This window comes from Bombus affinis, chromosome 3 (assembly GCF_024516045.1).
Source record: "Bombus affinis isolate iyBomAffi1 chromosome 3, iyBomAffi1.2, whole genome shotgun sequence".
NCBI classification, from domain to species: domain Eukaryota; kingdom Metazoa; phylum Arthropoda; class Insecta; order Hymenoptera; family Apidae; genus Bombus; species Bombus affinis.
The window spans coordinates 13268326-13292232 of NC_066346.1; the positions used below are offsets into that span (position 1 = coordinate 13268326).

Genomic DNA, 23907 nt, shown 5'->3' on the forward strand with positions numbered 1-23907 from the left:
AAAAAAATTTGTTCCAAGGGGTGCTCCGTGATCGGGACTTACCGCTCCGGGATAGGAGACAGGGGTGGAAGCATGAAGGGCAAGGGGCCCCACGAGGGCGGGGGGCATCTTGTTGTGTATCGCACTCCCAGCTGATACTATCTGGGCGCTCGACATGCTCGACATAGTCTGCAGCGCCTTCTCCTTGGCGGCATGATCCTAACAAATCGTCAAACCGATTACAACGCATTGCCGACTGTCGGTGAAATCTCGATGGTATGATAGTTCTTGTTTGTTCTCTTTTTTAGCGAATTATGAGTTTATTGTCTCTCCTATTTCGTAAGACTTTTATATTTTAGTTTTTGAAAAGTTATCTATTATTTCTGATGGCTTGGTATTGCTTTTTAGTGCATTTGCTGGTATATTGATCAGTTAAGAGCAGGTACTTTTTGCAAATAGTGATATATTGATGTTTAATGCAACACATACGTGAATCAAATGCACGTCGTGGGCTTAAAGTGTCTATTAAATTACATTTACAATCTTCAATCCATGATAGTCTTTTGAATCAATACACGTATCATTCGAAAATGTATGTATGCATTTATTTCTATTCTACCAAATTCTACCAAATTAATTCTACCAAATGTCCAAATTGGACAAATTGTGAATAAAAAGAAATAAATAAAAAAGTGCATTTATTTTTTATATACACATGGCAGTAACTACAAAATTTAATGAAATTAAAAAGAATTTTTTATAATGTAATGTATATATAATTTATATATATTTTATATAATATAATGTCATATAATCTAACAACATTAGTATACTTGTTGATTTTAATAAAAAATTACGTACATCAAAATCTGTTTTTTCGTTACTGCAATATATTAACATTTTTTTGTGTTTATAATTCACGATAGTTAAGCTTTAGCATTCTGAACTTCTTATATTTGTTTTATTTTTTGGTTATAGCGGTGGATTATACTTGCTATTGTTGTTTGGTTGTTACTGGTGAATGTCTTGTCTTATTGATGATGGTTGTGATTAACCTTGCCATATTTTAAACTTTTATAGGTATCTTCAACAATTTAATAATCTAGCTTAGATTATTTAATTGTAGAATACGTTTTTTAATTTATATTTTGTATTTTTTGTAATAAAAAACATCAATGGCATCTAAGGCGTAATATGTAAAATATAAATTAAACTTAAATATCTGAAAATTAAATAGCCTAATCTTAAATCCAATTCAAATTGTTCACATATCACCCAATGATACTAGTTAAGTGTTAGGTTATCGTACCTATTAAATCATAATCGTTGCAGTAGTTATAATTCTGATTTAATAAAAAGTTTATTGATTGAATAATAATATAAGCGGGCACGAAATAATTTTTTATAAAATAATTTATATAAAAAAAAGTATAAAATAAAATTTTTTGTTCGGGGCTTAGTTTTCGAGAAATCTAATTTGAAAATTCATGCATATTGTATTTTTATTAGGTATTTATTAATGTATTTCGGAGAATAATTATAAAAATTAAAACATTTAACACAAAATGTTTGGATAAAGTTATATCCGAAATTACAAAATCGTTAATTTTTCAACGCCAAAAAGTTAGCAGATCATTATTGATGCTTACATAAGATGAGGGGAAGGCTTACAAAATATTAACATAATATTAAGCCTTATATTAGCCTAAATATTAACATAATATTAACATAATATTAATTAAACATAATATTATTTTTACGATTTAATTTAAATATAAGAGATGTATGTAATTTTTGTAATATTGTATTTTATATTGTTATGTCACGCAAGACAGCCAACGGTCCACGTACCGTCCTTCCGACCCTCAATAAATCTAAGGACCCACCATAAAACTAACTTTTTAACGTCATTGTTTCAACATATGTTTTCAGTTCATATCCTAGAGAGTTTTTCGGTCTATGGCCGGTTTTAGAAAAGTCCTTGGGTTTATTATGCGCTTTTAAGAATTACGGAGAACGCGGGTAGTGACCAAACGCAAAAAGCGGAGATTTATCTAACGGAAAATACGGGTTTTCCCTTAACAAAGACATCAACTAGCAACACTGATAGGAGGTTCCTTCCCCTCTCATCTCTCATTAACATTGACTAGAACCAATGGACATCGCAGATCGTTGCCCTCACCTTACTAACGAAAAGTGTGAGCAACGAATCCGTTTTCTTCGTTCAAAAAACCACACCCACACCGAGCTTTCTTCCGTAATTGCATGAGAACGAAAAGTCAGTCTGTTCAATTGCTATTTTGTTACATCACGAGGGCCTTGCTCTATTACGAAAGAACATTCAGTGCTCATCTATCGGAGTGTCGTATGTCAAAGTATCGTCTACGTCATTTATATCATACGTAACGGTGTAACTCCTCAATGTATTAAGTGTTGGAAATACAAATTTTATAACCTTGTTAATCGCAGTGTTATATCTCATCAATCAGCCCTATTATCCCAACAGAATAAGGGGATCGATCTATTCGTGGTGTCGATTCTTACAATCGTAACGGGAATTTACGACTCCCGTTGACGCGTTTTCTCGCGACCGCGTCTCCTCGCGAAAGCTCGAAAATACAATTCTTTTATGTTTTCTTTTTTAATAAAGGTGAAAATTAATAAATTGCGTTACATTTTAACAATGTGTGCCTTAATGTGCCAAAAAAATTTGTAGCGCTAACATTTCTATTAATTTTACTATAATATTTTATAATATTTTATATCTAAAGGAGTATGTAGACTTTTGTGACTGACTGTATAATAATTGATTTGTATTCATTTAAATATGAACTGAGAAAATCACAAGATAAGGAGTTAAATTTGATTAAGGAGTTAATGATGATAATTGGTGGTGATAATCTTTTGCGAAAGAAATTTCCGGAGTGACTTGGTTTTGCGCTTCGACTTTGATTAGTTGTAAAAGTAAATACTTCATAGAAAAAAGTAAGCATTTAGAAAAGAATTTTTCAGATACTATTTATTTTATTGTATTTAAATTTGTTTCGTTTAATTGGAATACTTAAAGCAAATACGTTATTGCTATTCTTTCAGGATAAATAAATATATATATATATATATATATATATATATATATATATATATTGGTATTTTGGGAAATTGTATTATATAATTTGTATATATTAATTGAACTATTTATCGGATATTTCTCTTCTAATAATAACAACATTTGGGTCTTCTAATTTCTTTGTACCAAAAATCTCACTTTTATGATTCAGTATTTTCACCGCTGAATGATTTTTCTAGAGGGAACAGGACATTTAAGAATTTTTTTTTTTATTTATTTCTTCATATTGACAATTTGTCCAATTTGGACATTTGGTAGAATTTTTTAGCAGTTATATTAACATGTTGGTGGTTACCCCCAGCGGGGTACCATTCTCGCGTTTGCTAGGTTATATCCTTTGTGAGGTCTGCTGGGTGTTTCCTTTTTAGCCTTCTTTCCATATTTAAGGTGTTGAACGTTACCGCAGCTAGCCGGTTTGGGTGTGTTGCTATTCTTGCCTTGTATCTTTCCGCATAGCAGCTGATTGTTTCCTTAACTGTTGGGATTCCCAGGTCCCTCCGTATGTCCTCATTTATAACGTACCATGGTACGTTTACTATCGTTCTAATAATTTTAGCTTGCATTGTCTCTATTTTGTTTATATGGCTCATTGTTGCTGTCCCCCATAGTGGTGTTCCGTATGTCCAGATTGGTTTTATGATCGTTTTGTATATTCTGAATTTATTTTCTATGCTCAATTTGGATTTTCGACTTGTTAGTCAATGCATTTGTCTCCTGGTTGTCTGTATTTTGTCTATTATTGATTTAGTACGCTGTTTCCATGTGAGTTGCATATTTAAGTGGAGTCCTAGGTATTTGACTTGCTTTGTTTGTGTTATGTGCGTGCCGTTCAGGAGGATATTTGGTGGTATCTGCTTTCGCAGCGTGAATGTAATATGGTTGCATTTATTGGGGTTTGCTTTTATTTGTTTTTCTTGGAGCCACTTTTTTATGTTTGTGATATGTTCTTGTAGTAATTTGATTGCTGTTTCTGGGTTAGTGTGCCTGACAAGTATAGCTGTGTCGTCCACGAATGTCAATATTTTGTTATTGATATGTTAGCCGTGTATAATGTGTATAGTATTGGACCTAAGACGCTTCCTTGCGGTACCCCTGCCTTGATGTCTTTAACTTCAGAATATGTGTCCTTGATTTTTATTACGAAGGTTCTGCTGCTTAGGTAAAATTTTATTAATTGGTGTATTTGCTCCGGGAATTGTTTCCTAATTGTTTGTAATAGGCTTTCATGGTTTATTTTGTCAAATGCTTTCTCTATGTCCACAAAGAGGGCTGCGCAGTATTGCTTGTTTTCTAGTGCTATTATTATTTCCTTGATAAGCTTGTGCATTTGCTCTATCATGGAGTGTTTGTATCTGAATCCAAATTGGTGATCCGGTAGTAATCTTTTTATCTCTATTATTGGTTTTATGCGGTCATATATTATCTTTACCAGTATTTTGGAAAATACTGGAAGCAGTGATATTGGTCTGTAAGATGCAGTTTGGTGTGGGCCTTTGCCTGGTTTAGGTAACATTTTGATTTGTGCTAGTTTCATGGTTTGGGAAAGTATTGGATTCTTAGTATTGCATTGAATATTATTGTCATTAGTCTTATCGCTTTTGACGGTAGGTTTTTCAAGATTTTGCCATTGATTAGGTCGATTCCTGGTGCTTTGTTGTTTTTTGTTTTATCGATTATGTTTCTAATTTCTTGTGCTGTTGTTTTAGGTATAGTGTATTGCTTGTCAGTTGAGGTACTAGTGGTTTGCGCATCCGTATGACATTTGAGGTTGTTGTTGTTGATATTGCGTGGTGTAAATGTGTTGCAGAGGTGGTTGAAGAATTCTTCAGCTTGTTCTTCGTTGCTTCTTGCGCATGTGTTATCTGTTTTTCTGATTGCTGGGACTGGCTTTATTGGCTTCTTTATTTTTTTCGTGGCTTTCCATAGGGAGTAGTTGAAGTTCTCGTGTGCAGAGAATGTCTCTATGAACTTTGTGAATTCGTTATTGTTGTACTCTTTTATTTTGTTTTTTATTTCCTTTGCAAGTTTGTTTAGGTGTTTTTGTTTTCTCGTGTTCTATGTTTTTGTCATTTTGCTTTCGCTTTTCTTTTTTCTCTAATTTTTTCAAGTATTTCTTGCGGAATTATTTTTGTTTGTCTGCTGATTGGTTCAGGTGTAGCGACTGTCCATGCTACTTCTTGGATAGTTCCTGTCAATGTTGTTACTGCCTGTTCGATGTGTTCGTATGTTTCCAATGGAATGTTGTAGTTGATTTTGCTCTCGATTATTTCTTTAAAAGTTTGCCATTTGGTGGTTTTATTACATAGTGTTTCTAGATTGCTATAAAGAATTGGTTTGTTTCTGTATGCAATTATTATGGGTGTATGATCGGAGCTAAGCTCGACGTTGTGTGTTATTTTTAGTTTATTTGTGTTTAGTCCCCCTGTAACTGCAAAATCGAGTAGGTCAGGTATTTTGCTCAGGTCTGTCGGCCAATATGTCGGTCTACCTGTGGGATAATATATTGAGGTTAGTGTTTCTGATGTATTTTTCCAGGATTCTACCCCGAGGTGTAGTAATTCTTGATCCCCATAGCGTGTGCTCTGAGTTGTTGTCTCCTGCTGCGATGTACTTGTCCCCTAAATGTTGGAAGTACTCTTCCCATATTTGTGATGTCATTTTGTGTCGCGGTGGTGCATATACTGCTGACAACTGGTAGTAGTTGCTGCTAGTTTGAACTGTAACGGTGGTTGCTTGTATATATTCCTTATTAACTTGGCTGCGTAAATGGTGTTTTATATCGTTTCTTATTATCACTGCGATCTCTTTGTGCGCTTTTCCTGAGGGGTGTTTGGTATCATATATGGTATGGTATGGTATTTTCATGTAGCTTTTTGGAGTAAAGTGTGTTTCTGAAACAAGTAATATGTCGATATTGTTGTTATACAGGAATGTTTTAGTTTCTAGTGTCCGTTGTTGTAGGCCGTTTGAGTTCCAGGTTGCTATTTTCAACATGTCCATTTTTATTTTTTGCTTAGCACGTTTGTAAGCATTTATAGCATGACTATGATTTGTTGCGTTTGCTGTCTGAGAACTGCGTTTTGTTCGCTTATCATTCTAGTTAGCATTTCGGTGTTTTTATTGTTTGAGAAGTTCCTTGATTTCTGTAGTGTCGTTGCTGATGTTGTTGTGATATTGGCTGTCAGAGGGTGGCGATTGGCTGATTACTTGCTCGTGGCTTCGGCTACCAAAGGTGTTGGTGTTACTGTGGTTAGTGTTCACTGCGTACTGTGAATTTGGTGTTGTCTCAGATTTTGTGCTGTCCTCTTGCGCTTGTAAGTTATTGTATGTTCTGTTTTGTAGCGGCGGAAACAGTATACGTTGCAATTGTTTCCTGATTTCACATCCTTTATAGCTGGCTGGGTGGTTTCCGTTACAGTTATAGCATCTAACTTCTTCTATTTTTCCTGCGTATGGGCAGTGTATTGTTAAATGATTTTTTGCACATTTAACACATGCCGGGCTTCTGTTACAATAATTTTTTGTGTGGGCGTATTGTTGGCACCGCATGCATTGTGGTATATCTTTTTTTGTAGCGTGGTGGTTCCACTGTTACTATTGTGTTTAGAATTTTTTTGATTTCATAAATTTTCTTGTTATTGGTTCTGGATTCAAGTTCTATTAAGAATAATGGTAGCGGTTCCTTCGTATTGTATCTTGTTATGTTATTTATTGATCTTGTTTGATGGCCAATTTTTGCTAGTTCATCACTTAATTTTTTTGTGTTGATTTTTGGATGCAAACCTCTTATAACTATTTTGTAGCTCCTTTCCGCTTTGAGCTGATACATGTGGTATATAGCATTTTGTTCCTTTAATGCTTTTATCACTTTCCTATAAATTTCTGGCGCGTTTGTTTGGATTTTTACTTGTTCTAATTTTGTTTGTTTTATCGTGTAGTTATCCTTCCCGATTATATTGTTTAGTAGATTAATAAGCGGGTCTATTATTTGGGCCTCAAGAAATATTGGTGGTGGTTTTGCAATGGGAGTTGAATGAGTTGTGGTTTCACTTGTCGGGTCAGCGTCTATTTCTTCCGTTAGCTGAAGGAGTTTCTTAATGGTAATTCTTGCAGCCATCGCTGATTTTCTATATCTAGTTTTCGTGCGGCATTTGTGCCTGGAGTTATTTTACGTTTTTTGTTGAAAGTTACCTTCTAGCTTTCATCCTGGTAGGTTAGTTCGTTGTTGATTTTATTCTCCTCATTATTTTGTGATGTTTCCATTTCTATTTCATTTATAGCTGAGCACTCCTGATATTCGTTTAGTGATTGTCTTAGATTTGTTGTATTTGTAGCTCTGTTTATGAAATATGTTTCGCCTTTGCTTGTTATTTTTATTGGTGGTATTTGCTGTTGCATTTTGGATTTTCCACCATTTGGCGATGGGCGTTGTCGTTAGTCACTTTATTTTTCCCACTTGCCGCACTTTCACTAGAGCATTGTTTCATACATTCGTTTAGCTTGGCTGCTCGGGCAGAACTGTGGATTTAGTGTGTTATAAAATCATTCAAAAATAATTTTTTTTATATCTATTTCATTGTTTTATATCATATCTTGTATACGTAATTATTTACATGAGGACAGACCTCGCCGATTTTTATGACCTTGAAATAGTTTGTCAAGATTATCATTCTGAACAGCTTCTCCCAATACATGTTATGAAGTTATAAAATTAATATCGCTCGACATTAATTTCCGAGATATTAACTTCAATTAACTGTAGTTCCCATTGCACTTTATTCTTACACATAAGTGGCTGTCTTTTTACACAGCCCAACCTAAACAATTTATTGATGTTAATCATCTTTAATAAAAATAAAAAAAGATAAATCAATGGGTTGTAGGATGATCTAGATTAATAATCGCCGCCGAGTCGTGCCGTGAGGCCGCCAATAACACTAGCATGATTTAATTTTTATTTTATTCGATTTTGTAAATTTATTGTTATCACTAGTGCATGTAGGGGATATGTATGTATACATTTTGTGTCCATTATTTTGATGAATTAAAGGTCAAATACAATATTCCATATATCAATAAATTTATTGAAAATTATTTCACGTTAGCATTGTATACTACTCTAACCCAATCCATAATCCATTACTTTTTGGTTATTTTTCTCATCGATAGATTGAACCATATAAAAATTCGGCCGCCTATTCCAGAATAAAATGTAATCGTAACATAGAAACTTAAATTCTATTGGAGTTTTCTGTGAACATCTCAGGAACTATGACCGATCGGTGGTAACATGTATATGGAAAAGTTGTTCGGAATGCTGACCTTGGCAACATTATTCTAAGGTCACTAAAATCGTATTGCATATTCTGTTAGTTGCGTAATACGATTTTTAAAGTATTTTAACATCCTAAATATAAGCATTGTAATATTGTAAATGTAAAAAGAGACATAGTAGATTTATAGCGCAGAAAAACTATGAAACAAAAACTAATTTTTGTCTGGATATAGAAACTCTATTTATTCCGTTACAACGATATTTTACTACACACACTCCAGTATGTATTGTCTGTGGTATTAAATATATTCAAATACTGGTAAAATACTAGAAATGTATATCTGCCAAATTATGTTGCCGAATTACATTATTATGCATTTAAGGATTAAATTATGTGTTTACTAAACAATTATAATTTGACAGAAAGATTGTACAACTTTGGTAACATTACGAATAACCAGAACCAAAGTTTCATCTTCTTACACATGCATATTTGCTTAACATTTTTAGGATATTTCCTATTCTTAATAAAATATTAGTATTTAATGTTGACTATATATTTTAAATTGCACGTATGCCTTAATATAATTGTTAATATGTCGGTAGTTACATATAGATTCTTTATCGTTTCAAGCATTAAATTAAATTGCATTACGACGTAAATCATCTATAATTATTTTCAATTATGAAGTAAATATAACAACTGTTTTAAGACTTCTCAGCAGGTGTGTTTCAGTATCGAAAATTTCATTATTAATACATTGTTGGTTGGAGATATATATACAGAGCTTAAAATTAATGAAGTTCGTTATAAAATTTGTGATGATTTATCATTCACATTTGGTTATGTTAAGCTTTTTTTTGATCTTTCACGTGTTATAAATATAATTTTATTACAAGAGAAGAAGAAATTTTCGGTAAATGTCATGCAATTTTATACTTTGATTGTCGAGTGGCAATATTAGTTATTCGGATGATGATAGTTCCATAGAATACAGTTCTGATTCAGATGATATGAATATTAGATCAACAAGAAGACAAAAAATCAGAAAACCATAGTAATCGATTCTGATGTTGAAAATGGAGAATACTCCTTTGTTTTTACAGAAGAGTAGATTGAAAACCACATTTTATGAAAATTAGGATACACTACCTCGGCCATAGACGCAAAACTTTGCACAAATTCTATAGTCCACAATGTGCTAAAGCAAACTAAAAAAAGAAACAGAATCTAAATTCACGAATAAATTGTCTATAAAAACCAAACATAACATAAAATAACAAACAACACTAATGAAATTACTAACACATTACCAAAAAAAGAATATTCCACTAAAAAAATTTAAAATTCCCATGAAAGATCGAAGAAAGCTTCTATTTATTCCCTACTGTGTATCCACACAGATCAAACTGTGTAAAATTAAATCGATGAACGATTTCCCCTGGTTGCCTGCATAATTTCGTTCTCGCCGCTGAATTTCCAACCCCTTGCATCCCCATTCCCTCGCCCCCTTCGTTCTGTCGCTGTTTTAAGCCCGTCCTGAGCGCGGTTGATGTCATCGATCGCTATCGAGTGAAACGGCAATGCAGTTGATTGCAGAAACAAGGCTGGTTTTGGGTCGCGAAATTCGCGGGAATTTTGTGCTTTTATCGGAAAGCCGTCGTTTTAATCAGCGCCACCCCCGCGCTGTCGAAAATTGCTGACGAAGCGAACGCGAGAGCTTCGTTCCCGTGATATCCGGGAAATTGGCGTGTACCAACCCTTCCATGATCCCCTCTCACGTTCCTCCACCCCTCAACCCGGTACAGGCCTTTTCAATTTCGTTCATAAATCCGTAATGGAAGAGCCATTACAAGCTCTGCCCATTCGAAATGAAGCGTGCCGCGTAACAATGCACAGCGATAAAGCCTTTCTCTTCGGTCAACGTGTACGGTGAAAAACTGTGAACTTTTGCCTGTTGCCTTTTTCTCTCTCTCTCTCTCTCTCTCTGTTCTCTTCTATCCTTTTATATGTAGCAAGGGAACACCATTTTTGTGGAATCGGCTGCTGCATTGGTTCAGATTGAATTGTCGCTTCCTTTTATTGATTGATTTAGTTATTTGGTTGAGTTTTTGTTGTTATTTGTATTATAGTGAGATTTGGAGGGTCCAGTTGATTTGATAAGAATGATTTTTTTTTATTTACTAGTATTTTACAATCAATTCTCGCATTGAGAATTTTGAGTAATTTTCTCTGGCGTGACGTAGTGACATGGCTAATTGTTAAGAATGATGCAGGCAAATGTTTTGAATTACAGCAAATAACGAAGGTATTCAAAGGTAGGTTATTTTTCTTGCTAATTCTTCGTATTCTTTCGATTTTTCCATAAAATTTTTTGACATAATTATAGTAACCATTGATTCCAATTCCAGTGCAGATATACATATATGAATTTTTCATTACCTTTGAAGGATTGTCTTTTCTACCCTTGGTGTTAATTTCTTTCAACGCTCAAATCGTGATTTATTTGTAATATTTCTATCACTATTGTATTCTCTTATTTTGCAATGAATTGCTGATTTACTTCTGTTCAGATAAGCCGCAATTACTTTTTGCGATTTTCTTTCCTTGTATAATTTAGCAATAATTTCCTTTTCAGGTTTACTTGCTTCCGATTTTTCACCATTCATGATACTCAATTATAGGTAAACTTGCTTTTAAGTACTATTTGCTTATATCTAACTTTTTAATCAAATACGTACATGTATTGCAAACTACTGTATAATCTGTGTAAACTATTTTTTATTTAAAAAGCAAGGAATATTTATATTGAATTGACAATTTTCAGTTTGATGTCTGTAAAAGACATCTGCACTTATAAATAAGTATAAGCATAAATACAGTACTTGACGATAATACAATGATAAAATGATATAATTAGGCATAATAGTATAATCATTGCCCCACACGGGGTATGGACTAAAATTTACAAGTATGGATATGGTTACGTAAACAAATGAAATCTTCAATTTTTTTATCAAAAGTTATATATTAACGACTTTTTCAAACAGTAGGCCCCAATCTTAAAGAATCTTTTAAATATTACGTCACACTATAACCGTGGAATGGCGAACTTACTATAGCACCTACGAAAGTTTTGCTAGCAGGTCAATGATTTACAGGTGATAGTAATCTGTACGCTTATAAAATATTTCAAATTTTATTCTCTAACACGTATGTCAAGTTATGAGCTGAATTTCATCTTTATGAAATATTATGTTCATAGTATGAAAGTCTTTATAAACTTAATGTTGTAACTATCGATGGACCATTAAAAGAATAAAAATTTACACCAGAGGAATTAATCTCGCTGCATTATTTTAGTCGTTCTCGACTCAGTCGTATTTTTCTAATATTAAAAAATATTTCAAGATTCAACAACATATGAAAAAAATATTTGTATGTGTGACTTCTCGTTTCAATTTATATCCAATTTTTTTTCAAGTATTAAAAATTCTTTTTGCAGCTTTTGTTTATATATTTTACGAAAAATCGTTTAAATTAAAAGTGCAATAATCTACAAACCGTTGTAAACTTACGACATTTCTAAAAAAAATTTCAAATTGGTTATCTTGGCTATTCTGGCAGTTTTAAAAACTAACTCTACTTTTAGTTTATAATTATTACTTAAAATAAAAATTCGAAACCCGCTATATATTTGTAATGCTTCGAATTGCAAGAAATGTATATTTAAATCCTATATTACAGAAATAAAACTTTTTATAATATAATTAGTTAAACTTACACGTAAACATTTTCCACTTTAAACATTTGCCACTATAAGCCTAAAAACCACTTATTTCTTTTTATTCATCAGATGGTTGAGTACTTTCACTCATTCACGTCACATTCACGAATACACATAATCGCAAATTCAATTACGCATACATAGAAAACTACATACAATACTTCACATAAAAATCGACCACACCGCCCTTATACATATGTAAAATGTATAGGTACTGCTCCTATTTTGCACACGGTGCGATTTCTTTGAAAGGAATGCAGACGAACGAATTTTCGAATTTAATAGAAAAAAGGAGGAAAATGTACGGGAGAAAGAAAGGATACGATAGAGAGATAAAGACAGATAGAGAGGGAAAAATTATTATCGTGAAATCGGGCGCGCACTGCATGCGAAAAATCCATTTCATTCCGCGGGACCGTTCTTTACCGACGAATCTGCAGTAGAAAATCAATTCGGTTAATTGAGAGGGTGGCTGTTCTCGTGTTATTTTTTTCTCTTCCACCTCGTTTTTTTTCTGTTTTATTTTCCATCTTCCCTTTCTCTATTTTTTCCACCCTCCTTTTTTTTCAATTTTCGCTTGTTCTCTGTCTGTTACGGTACAATCGCTCTGTCACGGTACAATCGCTCTGTCCCTGTCCGCGGCCAGCCCCTCATCGCGCAAATACACGCGAGGAATGCAGGATTGGCCCGGGTAACGGGCTGGACATGTTTATCGACATTCTGAAATGCCGTTCGCCCGTTTTTGGATGTATCGTCAGTTATTGGGAGAGCAGAGAGGGAGAGAGGGAGAGGGAGAGAGAGAGAGAGAGAGAGAGAGAGAGAGAGAGAGAGAGAGAGAGAGAGAGAGAGAGAGAGAGAGAGAGTTGCGTTTACACCGCAACAATCAATTATACTATAATGCTCGATGCAGGATTATTTTGGGGGATATAGATGATGCGGCCTGATTCTCCGAAGAATGTGCTTCCTGGAAAAATTCGTATACGGCGACTAATCTATTAAGTCTATTGAAACCAAAATACGTAAAAAGGATGAAACGAATTAATTGTTTTAATGCTTTCAGTTTGATGCGATCTAACTTTTAACTAGTATCATTGAGTCATCGGAGAATACAACAGGTTGGATTGAATTCGCATAATTATGTAGAATACAATACACCTCACTCATTTTAATAACTTTGAGATATTTTCGTCAAAATCACCATCTTGAACAACTTTTGTATATACATACATATAATATCGCTCGGCTATAATTTTCGAGATATTACAAAAAAAAAAAACATGAGTGAAAAGATCGGAATTACACGACCTTTTGGTATAGACTTCTTCGAAACAATCTCCATTTTTATTGAAAATGGATTGAATGGAAATATTTGTTTTAATAATTTTTTAATATAATAACGATGTTGATAAATATAGAATTTTTTAGAATTGTTTAAAAGTTTATAACAGTAAAAAGTTAAGGTTGATCATATGTTAAACTATCAAGGGTTAACTTGTATTCTATATGTTAGACATACAGATACAGAATACAGAATATAGGCTAAAATGATCTATTCTAAAATAAAGTGCAATACAATGATTTAATCTCCAAACTATTATACATACATCACTTACAAATGTATGATATCACTTAGATACATTTTTGATGCATTGCTAACCGTACAGTACAAACGTGAATAAAAATCAGATGAGTGTACGATTGCAAACAGGGCCTGGAGACTTTTGTCCTTACTTTAATCATTATTTTATCAGTTTTGATGTGGAAAGTCAACTCACCAAAATTCAAAGATACATTTTTTTATGAATATTAATAATTCAAAGCATTGTAGTAAAAAGGTGTAATTAAAGAAATGTACAGCTTTCCCTCGGAAGCAACACAATTACTTATTTCGAGGCAAATATATGAGACAGGTATACTATTTGGTTTGCCTTTTTTCTCGAACGGAACAAGAAAGAACACGGAGAATGAGCGAGAGACTCCAGATAGGGACAAATCATAAAAGAGCGTATAAATGATGCAAATTTATAGCTTTTCGCTTGTACGAACCTCTTACTCATTCCCGGCTCTCTCACTTTGTCGGCGATTTCAAGTAAGGAAGAATGGAGAGTTACTTATTGCGAGACATAAACTTGTGTAGCTTATAACATTAATAAATATCATTAAATTAATAAGATGCAAGTTATAGGTTATATAGAATTCGTTTTTAAAATTTATCATTTTTCGTCAAATACGATGATCAGATTAATTTGTAATTTGTACAATTTACTCATAAGATTTCACTTGTCTTATTATTAAATATGTTATTAATGCGATGTATGTTCTTCTATTTCTTGTATTCTTTATTTGTATTCTTCTATTTAATCATAAAACGACATTAATATTAGAAAATCATCAAAAATGTAGATATTTACTTACTAATCACGTTCTTGATACAGTAGGAATTGCTACAACGAAAGATTCTAAAACATATGGATGCTATAATGATCAGTTTTTACGAGTAAAATTAGAATACAATAACGAACATGGAAAGAAATTTATCGATTGATTTGATACTATCAATTTTCTTATATCTTCATTACTATGAATACTTTCTTATATCTACATTACTATAAATATATAGAGTAAATAATAAGAATGAATCTATTTTGTCATCGTTTGTAAAATTATTAGTTCGATTCAATTATTTACTTATTGATTGTCTCTATTTATTTGATAACTAAAAAATATTCCTATTAATTATTGTATTATGTAGTTTCAGTCATAAGTCGTGAGAATATAGTGAGGAAGCTAATTAATGTAAGTATAAATAATGAATATAAAGTATACAAATTACATAAATTTTGTAGATAAAGTATGAAAAAATTAGTAAAATGTTTACATTTATATTAAAACTTCCCCATTTAAATCTTTGTATTAGATAATAATTTTGTTCCGCATAGATTGTGTCTAGAACACATTATGTCTAAATACTGAACACACATTATGTATTTAGTTCAATGTATACTAAAATGAGCTCATGTAACGAGAAAGATTCTAAAATCGATTAACTCATTCTAACATAGCTCTTTGTATTTGCTTCATCTTTAAATTCATTTTATCTTTAACAATAAACGAACATTTTAAAGCTATTCATTGGCAATTTCCATATAATCCTCTAAAAAAAATCCTACGAACTCTTCAATTGTTCTAGGATATCATACCACAAACTTGGAGAATTTTAGCGTTCCACGGAAGTTAACGGTGTCGTTTCCAGTGGTTCAGAGAACTTTGATAAGAGAACGTTGGCGAATTTTGGAAAAAATACGGCGACGGTACGGTTCGCCGCGAATGGTCTTTAATGGCCGCTCGACCGCGTAGAAAATTAAATAAGGTGTGACCACAGGAAACGTAAACACTGTGCCTAAAAATTCTTTTCTCGCGGAATAAATCGGCCTCCGGTTGGCTAACATAAGCAGGGTCACCGACTGGTGTTTCACACCCCACGTGAAACGCGGAAACCAGAAAATTACGTCACACACTGGCCTGTCCTGCCACCGGGTGCTTCTCTGAATAATGCTCGCGGTATGCGGCCACTGCAGTACCAGATGCAGTCGCTCTGTAATTCCGACAAAGCTTCAAGCGTTTCGATGTGCACACCAGACGTTTTTTGAAATTTTTTGACAACTTGTAACTCTGATCCCCATTTTTTGCGGTTTATTAATTAACGTAGTCAGATTTATTTATAGCTTCACAAAAAGATTTATGATTTTTATTTGTTTTTACCTTTCCATAAATAAAATCCGTAGTATTTTGTGAATAGATCTTTTGCATTAGGTTAATGCGTATGATATACTATTTAGCGTTTTCCATTTTTTAAGATATATTGAAATATTAAACATTTCTCACGTTTTGCACTTTTTTCATATACTAGAAAGCACCTTCTGTAATGATTCTCTTTTATGATAAATCTCCTCTATAACCATATTTCCAAAAACTTTTTACAGCTACTAAATTTAAGACAAACTGTTCCTCTATTATGAAAACGAAACCGATTCTAAAATCATGCAATTCTGTGTTAAAATTAACTATTGTTTGTTCATTTCTTCTTTTGTATTATTTATAATCCTTTTTTATTGTTTTATTTTCTTTATAATAATATTTCTATTAATTTCTTATGATAATTTATTCCCTATAATTGTCTTCATTATGAAAACGAAATCAATTCTCCAAAATCACGTATCCAAACAAATTCCTTTCAGTTAAAATTAACTGCTTTTTTTCACCGTCTCGTGACAGATACATCGAAGCCGGAAATAAACTCATGCTTCAGCAATGCGTGCCTCTATACGTTAGTGCTGATTAACTGCGTAAAACATGGTCGAATTGCTTAATTTACACGTTCGTTTTGTCTTCTTTTTATATTTGTGCATTCACTATCGACTGTTCCCTGTACGAACAATCCTGTGTTGCATGACTCTCTCTCTGTCTGTCTGTCTGTCTGTCTCTGTCTCTGTCTGTCTGTCTGTCTCTCTCTCTCTCTCTCTCTTTCTGTCTCTCTGTTTTCCTCCGATTTATATCGACGGTCCTCATCGCCGAATGAAAGCGGCAAACGCAGCGTTCTGTGATTTATTAACAGCCGCGCAATTGTTCCCAAATCGCTTTAATAATTCAGCTGTTGATTAAACGGGCCCGGGTTCATTTTTACGCGTGATTTATTCCGCTACAAACCTCCCTGTACGCCGTTCTTGATCGAACGAATTCTCTATTGACAATTAATTCTGAAGCAACCCGAATCGTTTGCGGGTGCAAATGAAAAAGAAAAATTTGTGTAAGAGGTAGAAGAGAGAGGAAAAAGAAAGAAAAAGAGAGAGAGGGAGAAAGAGAGAGAGAGAGAGAGAGAGAGAATGAGAGAGAAAGAGAAATGAACGAGCTGACGCGAAAAATTGAAAATATCGAGTGTCATATGCGTGGATGTGCTGTTTTCGAAAACTAGATATTAAAGTCATATAATTGTATATGAAAATGACAGAAGAAAAATGTAATAAATGCATTTTTATAAATTTTTCTGATATCTATATAAAAGAGAGTACTTGCTCAACACATTGTTGACCGGAGTATTTGTGCAAAATAGCCTGTGATCGTTTATTTTTTATGCAATTTTAATTTCTGTATAATATTTTCAATTCAATCTTCAATGGAAGCAAAAGAGCATTCTCCAGCATCGTGAGTGCCATTTTCATTTTCAGTATCAGAATCGATTATAGAGGTTTTACATCTTTTTAGTAGTCTAATATTCATATCGTAGTGAATTAGAACTATATATTTTCTGAATGACTATCATCTTCCGAATCACTAGTATTGTCATTCGGATAATTAAAGTATCTGCATAAAATTGACCGGAAACTTGTTCACCAAAAAACTCGCAATGCGCCATTTTTGAAAATTAAATGATAACGTAATTATCTTCATAACATAATAATTTTATATAAGTATTATAATATTATAATTTGTGTACATAAAAGGGTAGGAGAAAACCTAATATGATAGAAGATGAATGATAAATACTTCATGAATTTTACATTATAACAACTTCGTACGGTGGTTTCAACTGCATATTTTTCTCTAAATACGTCGGAATATGTTTCCGCTTAACAACATTCAGGTAACACAATACATATTGATATGTTTCCGGCCAACAATGTATTAATGCATATGACATAATTGAAAAGAAGAATAATGTTTCGAATTAATAAAACATTTCTTAAGTAATTGATAAATTCACGAAGTTTTGTAAAATCTAAGGATATTTTTAATATTAACAGGATTAATTACTATAGTACGAAAACTGAATAAAAAATGTTTCCTTTATGTTAAATATCATTACATTTTAAATTCACATAAAATTTCTTTCCTATAAAATTGAAATATGATCTATATGTTATAAAACATGTTCTGTTTCGTGTAGACATTCTTCGTCTCTGTTTTTGCTCAGAAATATTTAAAAGCTTCATTAATTTTTATAAACTATCTTATAGGTAGTTTCATTATCTTAATTGTTTGTTTTCTGAATGGTATTATAGCGTTATGTAACTATTATAAAACATTATAATGCGAAAGATTGATTTTTGTATGTAAATTATAGAAATGTCATGCATTGAAGCAATAATTGATCCATTATTTAGAGTATACTCCATGTCTCAATGCGTTACTCAATGTAAACATCCTAAATCTAAGGTTAAAAATTGTTATTATTTTTTAATAAATAAATTTTTACAAATTATATATATCTATATATAATTCTTATAAATTATTACTTTCTGCTTCCTTGTTTTTTTTTATAAATCTGGTATAGTAAAAAGAGTAATGACAACTTAATTAAATCACTAAAGGATATTCTTTTTATTAATGTTTTCTTTTAAAAAGGGCTGTATATTTTTATCCTAAGATATTGATTTTTCCTCACATGCCCTGCGACACACATGGATTTAGATTATATAATATTTCTTAAATATTTTTGTTTTGATTTCACATTAATTATGTACTATTGTTAATGTAAAAGCTGCAGCATACCCTTCCAAAAAAAATATAACAGGAAGATTGATAAAATTGGTTCAACAATTTTTGTCACATTTCAATACATCAAGGCAAAACATAAATCAATTTACTTGCACTGTTTGCTCGAACAAAATTGTCAAAATAATTTTACTTTTCACCTTATTTTGCAGTGTTTCTTCTCTTAAACACATCCATAAATCGATGTTTAATTCGAACATCTTATTCATAAATATTGCAATAGATAATTTTAATGTACAATAGTCTTCTAAAAATTTATCATATATCAAATATTATTTTTCTGTTTTTCACATTTAACTTCCACATATTCGAATGCTTATGAGTGGTAGTGTGTATAAAGCTAAACAAAATTATGTTTCAAATGTTTCATCGCCAGATAATATAAATAATAATTTTTAATAATTCTTAAACAAATAAAAATGATACTTTTTATTATTAATTTCTCTGAACAAACAAAGATAATCATTTTTAGTATTATATTTTCTCGTTTCAAAAATAATACTACAATTTAATAGTAATACGAATATTCATTTTTAAACAATCAGAAATAATAAATTTTGTTATTACTGCTTAAACAAAATGATAACGTTTTACCTTTGTAAAGCGTATATAAGTGTCGATAAAAATGTTTGATATTGTTGTAACGCGTTTATTAGGTATAGATATATATAAATGAAAAAATGAACGGAAAATGAAAATAAAAGTGTAAAAAAAACACATGGTACAAGTGGTATTTAGATACTCACCACTTTGAGTTTCGCTTGGATCTCGCGAAGTTTTCGCCTAGCAAGCACTTGTATGTGCGAAGAGACCTGCTTTCGCGTTCTCGTCTTGCCTGTCCTCAATTTGATGTAACGAGCAATCAGCTCGTTTCGACCTGAAAAATACCAAAAAATAAGCGATTAGAAAACTGCATTTGTTCTTCATTTCTGACTCATTTCAAATTTATAGAAAATGTGAATTAAAGTAATAATTAAATTATTAGAGTTAATCATCCTAACTCTCAGGTAGTATCGTTGGATCATACAGTTATAGATGACATACAGTGGCTGTAAAAGGTATCGACACATCATTCGGCACTCGTATTTGTTATAGCATTTATATATTAATTAACTGCGTTTATGTATAGATACATATATTATTTCTTATGATGTAATAGCATTTTCATATGATTATAAAAATTTGACACCATGAAAATGTTCGAAGTCGAACCTCGATAAGTCAAATTTTTATAAGAAGATTACAATTTTCCCTATTCCCTTCCACTCCGCTATGAAAAATTCTAATAGTTGAAATAAAACTTACTTTAATTCGAATTATATGCTATCTGCATTATTTTACCTCTATAATTCGAGTTTAGAATAGTCAGACTTTTACAACTCTAAATTCATCTTTATAAGTTAAGTTTCTATCGCTCCTGTTTCTGCAATTCGATATTGTATCCTTGTTTCCCAACTGTTAAAATTGTCTCAATATAACATAAGGCGGAAAACATAAGACGACACAAGCCGTATACCTATTTCTTTGATTTTCGGCTACGTGCATATACATGGAAGTTAATCGTTTTTTGTCAATAGAACATATAATTGCTCTCATCTCCCACGTCTTTTACTTTTGAACTTATGTACATTGAATAAAATGAGTTCTAATAAGAATCTTAAAATTCTAACGCTTTCTGAAAAGGTGAATGTAATTGTGCCTTCATATAAAGCTTCTGTATGTCGAAGTTTCGTTCGTTAAACCTCCTTTACTCTAAAATTTCGATAAGTCGGAATTTCTACAACTTCAAGATTTTAGTTCTTCCTTTGAGGTTCGAGTTACCGAGATTCGATTGTACTTTGTTTAGTCACTGTTTCTGTAGTCATAGTTTGGGGAATTAATTATTTCAGTTAAGCGTACATCGTTTTATTTATCGTCTATATTCTGCATTTTAGGTAATAAAGATTTATCGTCTAACATACAGAATACAAATAAAACCCTCATAGGCAAGCCATTGATCATTTATATTCAATCCTAATTCTTTTACCATCATAAACTTGTACACAATTCCAAAAATTTCTACAATATTTCTCAATGTCATTATCATAATACATTATGTAACCATTAAGAGAAATATTTCCATTCACTTTTAATAAAAATAAAAATTCATGGTTAAAATTTCATTCGTTTCATTTCATCAATCAAGACTAATTAACATGATGAATTGAAGTATTGAATGAATGTTATATTGTTATATATGTTATATTGAAATATAACATTGAAATGAAATATTCTAAAATTAGTACTAAAACTATCAACAATTTATATATGCATGCCTATTACTATCGAATCAATCGGTCAAATGATCATGGCTAAATATCAGTATTTTAATTTTATTAAAAGTTATGTTTTTTTGAACTGAATGTAAGTAATAGTTGGATTTAGCACGTTCAATAAGAAGAAAAAAATAATATTTAGATAACAAATTAAAATTTTATTATTTTTTCCATTTTAATTATAAATAAAAACTAAAAATTAATGATCAGTAAGTAAAATAACATTTACATAACTTTAGAGACGGAAGAATAAATAATATTCGTGCAGCTTCTTTTACTTTTTTGCTGTTTAATAGTTTCACTATCTTAATTGTTTTTGTTTTTTTTTAGCAATAAAGTGCATAATTCATTGTCCAGCATTTGTCCAGTGTATATTTTCCAAAAATATATTTCTTGCATCTACAACAAATCTCCGTGGCTTTATTATCGTTTAACATTTTATTTTGTTTTATTTTAACATTTTATTTAACACATCTTACGTATGTAAGAAATTGTAGTTGAATCTATCGATGTTCCTCTATACGTCTTGCTTTTTCCCTTTTTGCTAAGATACTCGCTATTTATAATACAATATGAAAATTTCAATCGGTCAAATAACCGATCGCGATAGACGTGAGTAGGTAAGTACATATATGTACTTATGCGTGTATGTAATATGTCTTTTAGAAGAAATGAAAAAAAGATAGATATCGACAAATTGAATACATGCATATTATAGGAAATGTTGCGAAAAGTAAAATGAGGAAAAGTGACAACACTGAATTTATAGAATTTTTAATCGGGAATTTAAAATTGGTCATTAGTGTTAAGTAACTTAACTCAAATCCAATTCATGATTCAATCATACCAGTTAAGGATTAATCTCATATTCAATTAATATGATAAACATAAAAGGAGTTTTCAAAAAACTATGCTCTTAATTAAAGAAAATTCAATAGAAATATTATCCCATTTGCTTTATAAACTCAAATCAATTAACCTGAAAAAGAGGAAACTTTCAAATGCATCGAGATCAATTCCGCGCCCTTTCATGAATTCCACTAGTTGGCAAAGATTACACCTTCAGTTTTCATCAGTAACTAGTTCTTTCCGAAAGCTCGTCGTTTTTCTGCATTGAACCTCGCCAAAAGTCTTAGTCTTTTATCATTTGAGTCGTTCGGAAGCCACAACTCCATAGTTTGAGAAAAGAAATGATATTACACACACAGTTTTTAAAATTTAAAATTTTTGAAATTTATCATTACTTGTGTTATATTTTGTGATAAATAAATTTATAAATATTATAGAAATTATATATAGCAAGTCATTTGCTCCTTCAGAGTTGAATATTAATCATATATTTACATAATGAAACTGGGAAAGTATTAACAATAAATAGAGTTAATTAGTTTGACTTCTAAGACAGTTTTATTTAATGCGAACTACGTTTCTTGTTTGGATTGTATATCTTTATTAAAGAAATATATGAATAAGTTTTTCATTGTCACAGAAAAGTACAAACTCAAATGATGAGTGTATAAGTAACTAAGAAATTAAAAAACTACAAATTTTCAGTTACGTCATTGCTGCGACAAATGAAAAATATATATGAGCAAGTTAATGTTTAGTATTAACTCTATAGATATAATTCTATAGAAACAAGATTATTTATTATTTGACGCGATACCAAGGAAAAGGAGCGTCATGTAGAAATCTACAAAGAAAATAAGAAACGATGAAACGAAGATATTGTTTCATAGCAAAATCGGGGAAACTGTTGGACGCATATGAACTCGAATTAATTCGAGTGTAGGCTGCACCCAGTTTTTGAGGGCCGATGAAAACGCGGAAGGGTCTTTCGCTCGACAATGAGCGGACGTTCTATTTGCGCGTTTAAACGACTTTTTCTCTTTTTGTGTTGAATCGTGCCAGTGTTGATCGCTTTTTCCTCTCTCCCCCTTTTCGTTTTCCTTTTGTTCGATTTTTTCTCTGTTTTTCATAATGGAAATCGGTCGATTAAATCGAGTGGCGCTCTTTTGCGTCCGTGTCCCCGAAATAATACAGTGATGTTATCACGGTTTATTGAACCGTGTGGAATCGTAAAAAAAATTCGATTGCTACCACGCGCTTCCATGTATTTACGATTAAATATTTCACGTCGCCCCCGTGCGTCGTTTGTTCCATGATTTCGATTCATCCGAGATTCGAGAGACAAGAATCGTTATTTCAATATTAGAAAAGTTGTGAAACGAGTGCCTCGTTTTTTATATTACTGTGTTTGTCATCCTTTGATTTTGAATTGATGATTATCAATAATAATTGGGATTAACAATTATTATTGTTAGGATTAACAGTTATAAAAGGGGTCATGCGATTTAAAAGTGCACTTTAAAATTTATAAATTACTTATAGTTATGTTAAACCTATTCATTTTAAATCCAATTTAAACGTGTCTTTTTATTTTTAACAAATTTCTTAAGTATCTAATTTCTTCAATCTCCTTATTACTTATCATTAGACTGCAGGTTTTTATGCATTTATGAGAAATTCAAAGACAAAGAAGAGTACAGAATGCACGTAATATATAGAAATATATTAGATATTTAAAGTATAGTATATTTTACAATGTTTAATAAATGAAACTCTATTTAATATCCCCATCTAGTTATAAGTTCCATTTTGTAAATTATGTTTACAAAAATACTAATTTACACAAATATCCGTAGTCTACTTATCGCTATATACAAGAATCGTTATTGCAATATGTATGATCTTTTGTCCTACGCGTAGCATACGCGTAGTATATATATGCATATAGAATCAACATGGCATTCTGAATACATAGTTTCAGATAGTTTTCGTGTTTTTTTAACGAAAGCAATAAAACTTGTG

General features: G+C 31.7%; 1 protein-coding gene across 13 annotated transcripts in view; it reads right to left on the bottom strand.

Annotated features, from left to right (window-relative positions):
- The window catches only part of LOC126914695 (protein scalloped), a 333396-nt gene that overhangs the window by 14912 nt on the left and 294577 nt on the right, over positions 1 to 23907 (bottom strand). For 12 of the 13 annotated variants that reach the window (XM_050718988.1, XM_050718987.1, XM_050718994.1 and 9 more), the window contains 2 exons: positions 19468 to 19598; positions 43 to 198 (listed from right to left, as the gene is read on the bottom strand). In XM_050718988.1, the coding sequence (XP_050574945.1) occupies positions 43 to 198; positions 19468 to 19598 (287 nt within the window). The remainder of the gene's footprint in view (positions 1 to 42; positions 199 to 19467; positions 19599 to 23907) is intronic. The other variant, XM_050719000.1, reaches the window with a different exon arrangement.